Source organism: Apodemus sylvaticus, chromosome 19 (assembly GCF_947179515.1).
Source record: "Apodemus sylvaticus chromosome 19, mApoSyl1.1, whole genome shotgun sequence".
Classification (NCBI taxonomy): Eukaryota; Metazoa; Chordata; class Mammalia; order Rodentia; family Muridae; genus Apodemus; species Apodemus sylvaticus.
The window spans coordinates 37295309-37307908 of record NC_067490.1 but is presented as its reverse complement, the minus strand read 5'-3'; the positions used below and the strand labels follow the sequence as shown (position 1 = coordinate 37307908).

Below are 12600 nucleotides of genomic sequence, written 5' to 3'. Positions count from 1 at the left end.
ACTTGGAGCATGGAAAGGAGAGTGTGATCAGAGTACACTGTCCATGTACACAGAATTCTCAAGTGAAAGAAAGTGGGGAGGAGGGATGGGAGGAGGGATGGGAGAGTGGATGAGTGCAGTAACTGTTCTCATCCCAGCCTAGAAAAGGTAGAAGGGAAGATGGGAAGATTTGGAGCATGGACAGGAGAGTGTGATTAAAGCACACTGTACATATACACAGAATTCTCAAGTGAGAGAAAGTGGGGAGGAGGGATGGGAGGAGGGATGGGAGAGTGGATGAGTGCAGTAACTGCTCTCATCCCAGCCTAGAAGAGGTAGAAGGGAAGATGGGAAGATTTGGAGCATGGAAAGGAGAATGTGATCAGAGCACACTGTATGTGAGCACAGAATTCTCAAGTGAGAGAAAGTGGGGAGGAGGGATGGGAGGAGGGATGGGAGAGTGGATGAGTGCAGTAACTGCTGTCATCCCAGCCTCAGGGAGGCAGAGGCAGGAGCCTCCCAGGGCCTTGCTCTCCAGTCAGCCTAGGCAATTGGTGAGCTCCAGGTCCTGTGAGAGACACTGTGTTGAAAAGTAAGGTGGACCCTGCCGGGCATGGTGGCGCACAGCTGTAATCCCAGCACTTGGGAGACAGAGGCAGGTGGATTTCTGAGTTCGAGGCCAACCTGGTCTACAGAGTGAGTTCCAGGACAGCCAGGGCTACACAAAGAAACTCTGTCTCGAAAAACCAAAAAGAAAAAAGAAGAAAAAAAGAAAAGTAAGGTGGATAGAAGGGACCTGATGTCAGCTTCTGGCTCACACCTACACGTACACACACCTACACCTACACACCTACACATGTGAACACACATAAACACACAAATCAATTAAAAATAAGAAAATACTTATTAGGTTATATAACAGTCCTACACTGAGCATCCCTCTGAGATTTGTTTATCTTCAGTACATCCTTTCTGCCCTGGGAGGTAACACAAAGCTCTAACCATGTGGAATTATTGGTCCTAGAAACTTTACAGTGAAGGAAAGCAACTAATGACCCGCACGCGCCTTCTCACATGTGTTTGACCTTGCTCTTGGCCCGCCATGTGCCGCTTTGCTGTTACTATTCACAATAGTGAATCTATCCAGTTTTCTCCAGATCCCACAAGCCTTTTATAATAAAGAACCTAGAACTTAGTATTTGACCTCCTTTTTACTAGTTTTCAATAATGCTCCTTGACCAGAGGGTAAGTTTTTAAAAGTAAAACTGTGGAAGGAAGTACATTAGAAGCCATGTAGAAAGCACCCTGGCAAAGAGGTCAGCTTGTGCATTGTAAATGTGTGTAGCTGTGTATATTCTTGAGCGTCTTTCCATTTGTATGTGTTTTAGTTGGATTTGTGTGTGTATACGCACATGCATGCTTGTGCGTGTGTGCGCAGGTCCAGGAATACATGTGCTACAGTACACATGTGAAGGTCAAGGGTCAACTTCAGGAGTCTGTTTTCTCTTCCACCCTGTATCTGGGCCCTGAACAATCACTTTTACCCACTGAACCATCTCACCTGCCAATGTATTTTAGATAACAGATAACAGAAAACATTAGTAATATTTTAACAAGGTAGAGGATAATCTTCATTTAGTATTTTTTCTTTTGAGTTTTTTTTTTTTTTTAACAAAAGTCTAAAGATTTCCTATTTTTAAGTGAGATTTAATGTTCCTGGATGCTCACCCGCATTGATTAACATATCCTTTGCTCAGGTGAGAAAATCTCTTTAACATTGTAACATTTGATAATGCATTTTTTTTGTTTGTTTGTTTGTTTGTTTTTTCATTTTAGTTGCAAGGGTTTGGCGTTGGATCTGGAAGACGGGACCTTCATTAAACTCGCAGCTGATGGCACTGTGCTCAGGTAATACAATGTTATTGTCGTCAGATACCTTATTACTAGTGTACAGTCCTTAAGCTACAAGACAGGGTGATTATTTTAGTCTCTCATATGATGGATAATAGCTCTGTATTCCTTTTAACTGCTTAGAAATATTTGCAGGAAATACAGTAGAAAATAACATGCATTGTGTCATTGCCTACCCTTTTTTAAAAAAATTTATTTATTCACTTTATATCCCTGTATCACCACCCTCTATCCCCCTCCCCCTACCTTTCTACTCTGAAAAGAGGGAAGCCCCTCACCCCATATTACCACCCCACCACCATTCCACCACCACCCCAGGCACATCAAGTCACTGCAAGACTAGGCACAGTCTCTCTGACAGTAGCCAGACAAGGTAACCCAGTTAGGGGAACAGAATCTATGGGCAGGCACCAGAGTCAGGTACAGTCCCGACTCCAGTTGTTGGAGGACCCACATGAAAACCAAGGTGCACATTTGCTACATACATGCTGGGGTATACATACATACATAGGTCTAGCCCATACATGTTCTTTATTTGGTGGTTCCGACTCTGGGAGCCCCCAAGGGTCCAGGTTAGTTCACTCTGTTGGGCTTTCTGTGGAATTCCTATTCTCTTCTGGTTCCTGACTCCCTGAGCTCCATCTAATGTTTTGATTTGGATCTCTGTATCTGTTTAAGTCAACTGCTAGGTGGAGCCTCTCAAAGGACGACGGTTATGCTAGGCTCCTGTCAAAGGCCCTTCCTTGTTATTGGCTTGTTTGGGTCTGTAGATTGTAGCTTGGTTTTCCTGTACTTAAGGGCTATTATCCACTTGTAAGTGAGTGCATACCATCGATGTATTTTGAGTCTGAGTTACTTCACTCAGAATGATATTCTCAAGTTCCATCCATTCACCTGCAAAATTCCTTATGTCCTTGTTTTTGATAGCTGAGTAGTATTCCATTGTGTAAAAAAGCCACATTTTCTTTATTCATTCTTTAGTCGAGAACATCTAGGTTGTTCCCAGTTTCTGGCTATTACAAATGAAGCTGCTATGAACATAGTTGAGCAAGAGTCCTTGTGGGATGGTGGAGGATCTTTTGGGTATATGCCCAGGAGTGGCATAGCTGGCTCCGGAGGTAGATCTATTCCCATTTTCTGAGAAGCCACCAAGTTTATTTCCAGAATTGCTGTACAAGTTTGACTCTATTGTACAACGTAGGAGTGTTCTGCTTGATCCACATCCTCAAAAGATCATGGACATCATACTTTGTTTTTCACTCGGTACTTAGAGTACCATCAGGGATGCTTTGATTAAAGAAGATGCTGATGGGTACTGGATAGGGTTTGGTGGTCTGTGTACACCACTTTAGATCGTACTTGTTTGCACCATGCAGGACTCCTTCTGGACCAAGTCAGCCCCATGCTACGGTTCCCTTTTCATCCTTCTTCTCTGAGTGTACGCAGGCCTCTCGGGTTGGTCAGGGTATGAAAAGCAGTTAATAAGACGCTGAGTCTTAGGGAGAGCACCGTGGAGTGAGGACTATTTCCCAGCACGTACTCACAGTGTCGTTGTGCCAACGTGACCTCTGTTGTTATTTATATCCATTTGTTCAGTGTCAGAGAAGACTCAATATAGACCAAGCACTCCCTCTTTGGATACTTTGGAAAGATCATTTATTTTGTAATCAGGTTGCTTTCATATTTCCCCCAGACTCTCCCCTGAGGTGCCTCTAAAGGAAGCATGTACGGCCTTATCTCTGATTGTTTTGTCCTTTATTGGCCTATGTTTTTTTTCAGGCAGCTAGGGGATCTGTCTAAGGGTATGCAAATACAGTGCCCATGACGTTTAAGTCTATAGTCAAGTTGGTCGTATTCTGGGACATCTTCAGTCATATTCTACTTGTTCATTTCTGTCTGTCTGTCTGTCTGCCCAGTCTGTCTCTCCAAATTCAACTTCCGAATAACCTGAAGTTCCTCTAGCACACTTTATTTATCTCCTTGATGATGTCTTTTAGTTTAGAATAACTTACATTTATTTATTTATTTATTTATTTATTTATTTATTTATTTATTTATATGAATACACCAGACACACCAGAAGAGTGCATCAGACCCCATTACAGATGGTTGTGAGCCACCATGTGGTTGCTGGGATTTGAACTCAGGACCTCTGGAAGAGCAGTCAGTGCTCTTAACCGCTGAGCCATCTCTCCAGCCCCCTGATGATGTCTTTGATCCTACACAGTAGCTATTTGTCTGCTCGTGTTTGCCTGTAGCCTTCCTCCATCTTGACCCAGTCTTCTGAAGTGTCAGACCTCTGTGTGTTTTCTTCCTCATTTGGTCTCCTTCATCTCTTCCTTTTCCCCTTCAGATTATTTTTCAACCAAAAATCAAACGCACTATATGTTCTCGTAAAGAACCATATAAAACATCAGCCTTGACACGGTAAAAAGCGAGAGTCCCCTGGTGTGGCCCTAGTGAAGCAGAAGCAATATTCTGAACACAATATTCTGAGCTCTTTCCGAATCCTGTCCTGTTTGCTACGTTCCTCTGGCTGCTGCTTGCCAGTGTGATTCCAGGGTGTTTGTTGATCTGATGTATGTGTCCTTGTGTGGGCGGATTGTCCACTCTTGTCTCCACGGGCCCTTGGTGCCAGATGCTTACTGCTTCCATGGAGCTGAGGTGGCTCTGCTTCCCTGCTACCAGTCACCCTTTCCACCCAGTCTGCTTCATTGTCTCCTCACTGCTCCAGCTGGACATGTGTTTTGCTCTTGCTGTGTATATGTGTGTGTGTGTGTGTGTGTGTGTGTGTGTGTGTGTATTCACGTGTACATGTGTACGTGCATATGTAGCGCATATGTACGTTACTGGGGTTAGAATCCAAGACCACACGTACACTAGACTAGTTTCCTACCACCAGTCTACGTTCCCAATGCTTTCTTTTCCCTTTTATGTCTGAGGCAAGGTCTTTCTTAAGGTTTCCAGAATGACTTCAAACCTGTGGGCCTCTGACTTTACCCTCTGGAGGAGCTGGGATTCCAAATATGTGCTGCCACACTGGCTTCGTCTCATCTTTTGATGACACCACAGCTTCTCTACAAAACGGCAGTCCCTTCTGCAGCAGTACCCTCGCACAGGGGCGCTCGGCGTCGTCATTTGCTAGTGGAAAGGTCACAAGCGGAAGAGCCAGGGCTGTGGTAGAAATCCCAGAGCATCCGGATCATGAGCTTTGAACTGATCTACTTTCACTTGTGTTAGTTGGGCAAGCGTTTTCTGCCTTAAGTGCACAGTCTGTGGGTTGTTATGCTGTGACCATGAAGGGCTTTTAGAATCCCAGCCTGGTTGAGCTCAACCCAGCTGAAAACCAGATACATAAAATGAAAAACAATGGTTGAACACAGTGGCCCACAGGTAGCACTGAGGAGGCTGAGGCAGGAGAATCACGTGTTAAGTCCAGTGAGATTGGGGGGCAGTAGTTTCAGTGTCATCACAGATATAATCCAGGGAGCTATAGCGAGCTCTGAAGTCCTCTCTCCTCAACAGGGCAAGCCACGGCACCAAGATGATGACTCCAGAGGCACTGACTGAGGCCTACAGCAAGAAGGAGTGGAGGCACTGTGTGTCGGACAAACACTGTGCGTCAGACAAGCCCTGCGCGTCAGACAAACGCAGCGTGTCAAACGCCGACATCCCTTGCTGCTCAGGTAGGGCTCGTTCCTCACTCCGGCTGCTTCACTCTTAGCCTATTGCTGCAGTATGAGGACTCAAAGAAACACCTCAGTCCCCTCTGGCCAGCAAGATGTCCAAAGGGATGGATTTGACTTTGTAGCACTAGGATATGTTATTCTTCTGGATATGTTAATCTATTTAGTATTGTACTTGCGAGCCACATTTCTACTGTGTGCTGAAGCTTTCCATGAATCTCCTTTTACCCATGTTTGTTACCGTGTTACCCATCTCCTTTTACCCTGTAGATGGTGCACCCCCTAACTGGACTGGGCTCTTTGTGCAGCAGTAAGTCACGCGCTCTGTCCTCAGTTTCCCTGCCTCCCATGTCTTCATATCTCCACTGCCTGGTACTCTTGTCCCTTAGATCCTGCTTCCTTGCAGACCGCCCTAGCTCCTGCCTCCGGCTTTTATTCTAAAATGACTCCACGTGTTCTTCTCAAATCTGTGAAGAGCTTCACCAAAGCTAAACAAGCAATATTTTAGAAATTATTTACTGATGTAGGTATGCAGGGATTGATTTGAAGTGGTTAAGATCTGTTTATGGACGGGGAGTCCTCATTAAAATTAGGCTGTTTTGCCAGGCAGTGGTGGTGGTGCATGCCTTTAATCCTAGCACTTGGGAGGCAGAGGCAGGCAGATTTCTGAGTTCAAGGCTAGCCTGGTCTACAAAGTGAGTTCCAGGACAGCCAGGGCTACACAGAGAAACCCTGTCTGGGGGGGGGGGGGGGAATTAGGCTGTTTCTCCATTCTCTCTGCCTTAACCTGATCTTTCTACCACTCAGACCTGTGATAACCTAAAAATGGCTAACATTTGTTTGTTACTGTTATGTGGCCTGCTTATATTTGCCTTCTTTTGAGATGTTTTAAGTCTTTCTGGTGGGTTGAAAGTATTAGGAGGTCTGGGTGGGGTTGACGAAAATGGTGGGTAAGGAAAATGAGACTTTGCCTTAGAGTTCAGTATTGGATGCTTTTGCCCATCTCAGTCAAATATTCCTTCCCACGTAATGATAATGAATCGTTGTCTCTGGCTGGGAACAGCCCTCACTGGTATAGAGTATGCCTGTGTGTGAAGTTGTATGTTCAATTCCCAAGAGCAGAAAACCCTGTTAAGTAATTTCTTCCCTTTCCCACGGAAAGCTAAGCACATAGCTAAGCGTTTTGCTTCAGAAGCTATTCAAATTTTTGAATATTTTGAAAAGCAAAATATTGCACAGCTATGAAAAAGCAGGTACCCAGTTATGACAGCCTCATCGCTCACTGCGTGCCCACCCAAGGGTACTCTTTCTTTGACTTGGCAACTCCTTCTGCTTCATCTCCTCATGCCCATCTTGGTGATTTTTGAATTGGTCGAATATTACGTGGTTTGTTGGGCAGAGCTGTCATCCAGGTGTGCAGAGGCTAGGATTGTCATTCTGCATCTCTGCCTCCCCATTGGGGTGTCTGAACACCAGGGGTGTGGCTGCTGCTCAGGGAAGGTGAGATGCAGGGGGCATTAGGCTGTGTTTCTGACTTGCTGATGGGGTGGCCACCAACATGCCGCTCAGGGAAGGGAAAATGCAGTCTGAGATAGGGGTCCCAGCCTCTGTTTCTCTGGGTGAGAAACGGCAGGGGCTGGACAGAGGCTGTGGTTCTCAAACTCCTGTGAGCATATACGCTAGGGACTGCAAACTGTGGGTGCGATGGGGTGGGTGTCCAGCCTAGCTCCGAGTGAGTGGCAGAGTATGGAAGGAGACTTGGATGCCACTCCATGTGAGGAAGGGCTCCCCCCACCCCCACAGCAGTTCTTGAAGAAGGAGACAGTCCTTGCTTGTCCAAACTATTTTATTCATTTCGGATGAAGATGCATATGTCTTACTCAGGTTGAACCAGAGATTGAATACCTTTTGTAGGAAGGGATGCCCAGGAAGGGAAGCTCATTGGCTAAACACTTGAGGCCTATCTAGATACCTCATTAGCATGGAGAGCTCTAGGTTTTATACTATGTGGCCTGTTGTCATGGTCCTCTTAATGGGGCATTGTGGTCACGTGTTCCAGGACAGGCACCTGGTCGAAGCTAGTTCAATGCGTGCCATTCTCAATTACGAGATTTACTGATTTATCCGGGATCTGAACTTGCAACAACCTTACCAGTTCTCTCTGGCGTCCCACATTGGTATCAGACTGTGATACACAATCAAGGACTGCCTCTTTTAAAAATGAAACTTGAAGTGCAGGTACACACAATGGCCAGAAGAGAATGTCAAGACACCCTGTAACTGAGTTGCAGGTGTTTGGAATTATGAGTGGTGGGCTCTAAACACAGGTTCTCTGGAAGAATAGTATGCATGCTCTTAACCACAGAGCCTTCTCCCATCCCACAAATAAAATGTTATGAGTGTAATGAAGTATGAAGAAAAAAGATCTAGTGGTCCCACAATGCAATTAGACTATGCCTACATAGTCTTGTAGTATTATGGAGTAGAAATAGGGAACAATGAGCTCTGGATTTCCCCAAGATTTCAGGGAGGTTGAGGTGAGTTAGTTGAGTTGGCCATCTGGGCCATGTGATTCCAGGACCTTTGGGGGAAAGCGTGTGACTGGACTCTGTTACATCTGTTGTGTATCACTGCTCAGCGGCACAGCTGGAGTCAGATGTTGGGTCACAGGGATGCAGCATGGACCATGTGCCAACTCATAGAATCTGAGTTGCCTGGGACATGGAAATCCAGAGGTGACAAATGTGCCAAGGAAGGCCTTGGGTTTGATTTACCCCAGGGCCACACAGAATAAACCTATTCCTTTTCTCAGGTGAGACCCTGGAGCGTCCCATGCTCTTGAGTTTTTCCGATATGGTCCATTCGCGTGGCATGACTTTTCTCCCTGTCCTTGCCCTGGATGTTCTTAGGTTTTCCGGTCTATCTGACATAGCATGAAATTTGAATGCAGTGTTTGCACGGGTTAGTCAGCACAAGTATCAGGGCAGATTGTGGAGAATGTTTCATAGGACTCTAATGGTAGATTTGACTCTTAGGAAATTTGGTGACTAGTATTATATTATGGCTTCTTCATATTGCATTTTATAGTGATAATATACTCTTTTTTGAGGTTATATATTTTTGCCATTGAAATGTGTTTTAATAAAATGTTTAACCTACAGATGTCATGTTTCAACTTTCTTTTAGTGTCATTGGGACTTAAACATTCCCTAAAAGATGTGCATGGAGACTGGGAAGGATGGCTCAGCAGTTAAGAGCATTTATTCTAGCTGAGGACCAGGGCTCGGTTCCCAGGTCACAGCTGTTTGTAACTCTAGTTCCAAGGGTTCTTACACCCTCTTTTGTCCTCCACAGGCACCATATAGTGCATACATGCAGAGACAACACTCAAACACACTCCATTAAAAAAAATAATAATAAATCTTTAAAATATGAAAAAAAGGATAAGCTGTAGCAAGGCCAATTTGAATTGAAATGGAGATTTTTCACTAAAATTACTATAAAACGTTTAGTCCATATTCAGCAAACAGTAACCATTGTGCATTGCACATTTGTTCAAGGACAAATGTAACACGAATAAATTGTGCCCCAAGAAGCTGGTGAGATGGCTCAGCGGTTAAGAGCACTGCTCTTCCGAAGGTCCTGAGTTCAATTCCCAGCAATCACATGGTGGCTCACAACCATCTATAATGGGATCTGATGCCCTCTTTTTCTAGTGTGTCTGAAGACAGCTATAGCATACTTACATATAATAATAAATAAATCTTAAAAAAAAATAAAATGTGCCCCAAATAAAAATTAAAAAGGCTAGGGAGGATCTGAGTTCCATCTCCAGAATCCACCTTTAGAACCCCTGGCATGTTGTTGGACTTCAAAGGAAGGAGAGGCCCTCGGTCCTGAGAAGGCCCGATGCCCCAGTGTAGGGGAATGCCAGGACAGGGAAGCAGGAGTGGGTGGGTCGGTGAGCAGGGGGAGGGGGGAGGGATTAGGGGTTTTTGTGGGGTGCAGGAAAGGGGACAACATTTGAAATATAAATAAAGAATATATCTAATAAAAAAAGAAAGAGAGCACAGGGGTAGAAGTTACATGAGAGGTATCTGAGGAAGAGAAGGGAAGGGGACAAGTATTTTGCTTATATTAAGTTAAAAACAATAGGGTTGGTGAGATGGCTCAGCAGTTAAGAGCACTAACTGTTCTTCTGAAGGTACTGAGTTCAAATCCCAGCAACCACACGGTGGCTTACAACCATCCGTAATGAGATCTGACGCCCTTTTCTGGTTTGTCTGAAAACAGCTACAATGTGCTTACATATAACAATCAATAAATCTTTTTTTAAAAAAAAAAAGATAAAAATAATAAGAAAGAAAAAAACAAAAGAATTCCTGGCATGGTGCCACATACACTCACAATCCCAGTACTTAGATGTAGGAACGCATGGAAGCCCGACGCCCTTAAAAACATGGTGGCACCATTGTCATCTGGCCTTCACTTACAGATGCATATGACACACTCACACCTTTTCCCCTACCTCCAACTCACAGAGCGGCATAAAGTGGAGGCTTTGCAGATAATTATGCGGGCATCCAGACTCTCCTCAGACGCAGTTTCTCTCTTTTCCACATGCAGGGACACTGATTTGGTTTGTTTGTTTGTTTGTTTTAGGAAAGTGTTATTTCTATGATAACTACTTTGACCTGCCAGGGGCTCTTCTCTGTGCCAGAGTGGTGGACTCTTTGTCAAAGGTGAGTGGGCGTATTTAGTCATAAGTAAGAGGAGTTAGTTAGGTGTGACTCTTGGGTTGAGATTTCACTCTGTTTTCTTTGGGTGGTTTCAGAGGTGACTCAGGAAAGCAAAACATGGTGAAATTGGTCAAAAATATTTTTGGAAAATTACATAATGGTACCCTTTTCAAAAACGAAGTTTGGTCAAAAAAAAAAAGGATACCTTCTTCTCCAGTAGGGGGCATAAAAGTCTAGAAAAAAAGAAACAAAATATGCTCTGAGCAGATATTTTCTTGCTTTCATTAGCAGATTTAAAAAAAAAAAGCAGTACAGTTAATTAAGAATTCCATATGTCTTATGTGTTCTAAAAATCAAACCAGAAACATGAGGCAATTTTTTTTTTTTAGTTTTTTGATTTGTGCTTGCCCATATGAAATAAATATCATAATTTGACAATTTGTACGTAGATTTAAGACACATGGATGTAACAGGGTTTGCACGCCAGTATTTCTTTTCTTTTTGCAAACATATTTTAAAATCACATTTAAGTGTATAAGTGGCTTATTATGAAAATGAGAATCGCAGACAGACATTTGTGAATGTTTTCATTGAGCAAGAACGATTTTTGGTTTGACGCTGGGGATTTTCCTTGGGGGCCTAGAGCATGCGTGCATATCTCCACTGAGGTATATTCTCAGCATTTTAATTTTTATTAGCATAAAATGGAGTCTGTTCCTTATCTGATACCAATAGGGGCTTAGGGGACTATCAAGTCTTCCTCTCCCCTCCAAGCCTGAGGATCAAACCCAAGTTCTTCAGCTTCCAGGCAAGGGCTCTGCTTGACTTGAGCACAGATCATCAGTCTTTTGTATTTTGTAATGTGCATAATTATATATAAATGAGTAATGGTCTTTTGTATAAAGAGAAGACACCGTTAATGTTTCTATAAAATAAAGAGCTGTAGAGTTGTATAGTTGAATGTTAATTTTTATTTTATTTTGCTAGCTTGGAAAATCTTTCCATAAAATGATTTCCATTTTGGATTTAGCATTTCAGTCATCCTGCTGCAGTAACGTATTGATTTTTATGTAGAAATTCAGGTTAGGTGGACCCTGAATTCAGAACTAACCTGCTTTGGGCCCTGTATTACCATCATGCAGTAAGAAGTGTGTTGTTATTTCAGAAACTATAGAACTTTGTAAATTTCTTGCATAGTTAGATATTCTGTAGCTTTAGGCTGTATACATGGACACTTTCCTTTTAGTTGGGTTCTGTGAACTGCAGTAATATTTAGTGATGTTTATTTGTGTGTTGACTTGTAGCAGTGGGTTTTGAGGAATATTTCTGTCAGGTTTTCTAAAACTCGAATTCCTACCTTAATTCCTACCTTAAAGTAGATGCATGTAATGATTTTGCTGTAGCTTTACCTCTATGTTTAGAAGCAGAATTACTGCACTTGTTACATTTGGAAATTTCTTTTTTTAGCAGAACAGAGGTCAAAAAACATTTGATTTTTGGAAGGATGTAGTTGCTGGTATACAACACAATTTTAAAATGTCAGCCTTTAAGGGTGAGTAACGTGAAGAGAGGCCTCCTGGTAGAGGTTTGTTAACCGCCCGTGTCTACTGATTCAGATAGAGTCTACCTCTTTTGCTTCTTGCTTGGGATTTAATCTGGTAAAAATGTTTGCTCTAAAATTAGTCCTGATTCCTGCACCTATATCTGTTCCGTGGCTGTAGCTGTCAGGAGTCTGAGCCAGTTTATCCAGTTACCTTCAAATGTCTCCCAGTGCAGTTCTCCCCGGCAGGAGGATGTCTCCTAGAATGAAAGTCCCAGTCCTTGTTTTCTGGCTTAGGAGTGGGAGCTACTGATGCCTGTGACCCTCAGTGTGGTAGGGAAAAACGGACAGATAAAGTGCCTGCCTCCATTCTGTCTCATTGTGTAAGGAACAGGAGTGATTGGCCGAGAATGGGAGCAGAGTTACCGCCACCCCCAAGCTAGGACTTTTAGTTTTCCTCTGCTGCAGGTTTACGGAGTCTTATTTCAGAGTGAGTAGCTTTTATGTTCTGCTGCCCTAGTGATTGAGTCAGACTGCCTTGATTACCAAGCGGGCCAGTAGATGCTAATCAGCAGGATTTTAAGTTTTGAAATATGTTGCCTTTTGATTGACAACAACAACAACAACAACAAAATACATGACTTCTTTTCAGTAAATTGAGCCATCAGGACAATTTTAAATATTATGACTAAAATGTGCTAATATTTGTGTGACACCTTCTTCTCTCCCTCTAAGATAAAAATCA

At 43.3% G+C, this 12600-nt stretch overlaps 1 protein-coding gene across 4 annotated transcripts in view; it reads left to right on the top strand.

Annotated features, from left to right (window-relative positions):
• The window catches only part of Nt5dc1 (5'-nucleotidase domain containing 1), a 113036-nt gene that overhangs the window by 8812 nt on the left and 91624 nt on the right, over positions 1-12600 (top strand). For 2 of the 4 annotated variants that reach the window (XM_052162991.1, XM_052162994.1), the window contains exons 3-6: positions 1816-1887; positions 5416-5576; positions 10239-10318; positions 11783-11867. In XM_052162991.1, coding sequence (XP_052018951.1) covers positions 1816-1887; positions 5416-5576; positions 10239-10318; positions 11783-11867 — 398 coding nt within the window. The remainder of the gene's footprint in view (positions 1-1815; positions 1888-5415; positions 5577-10238; positions 10319-11782; positions 11868-12600) is intronic. The other 2 variants (XM_052162992.1, XM_052162993.1) reach the window with 2 other exon arrangements.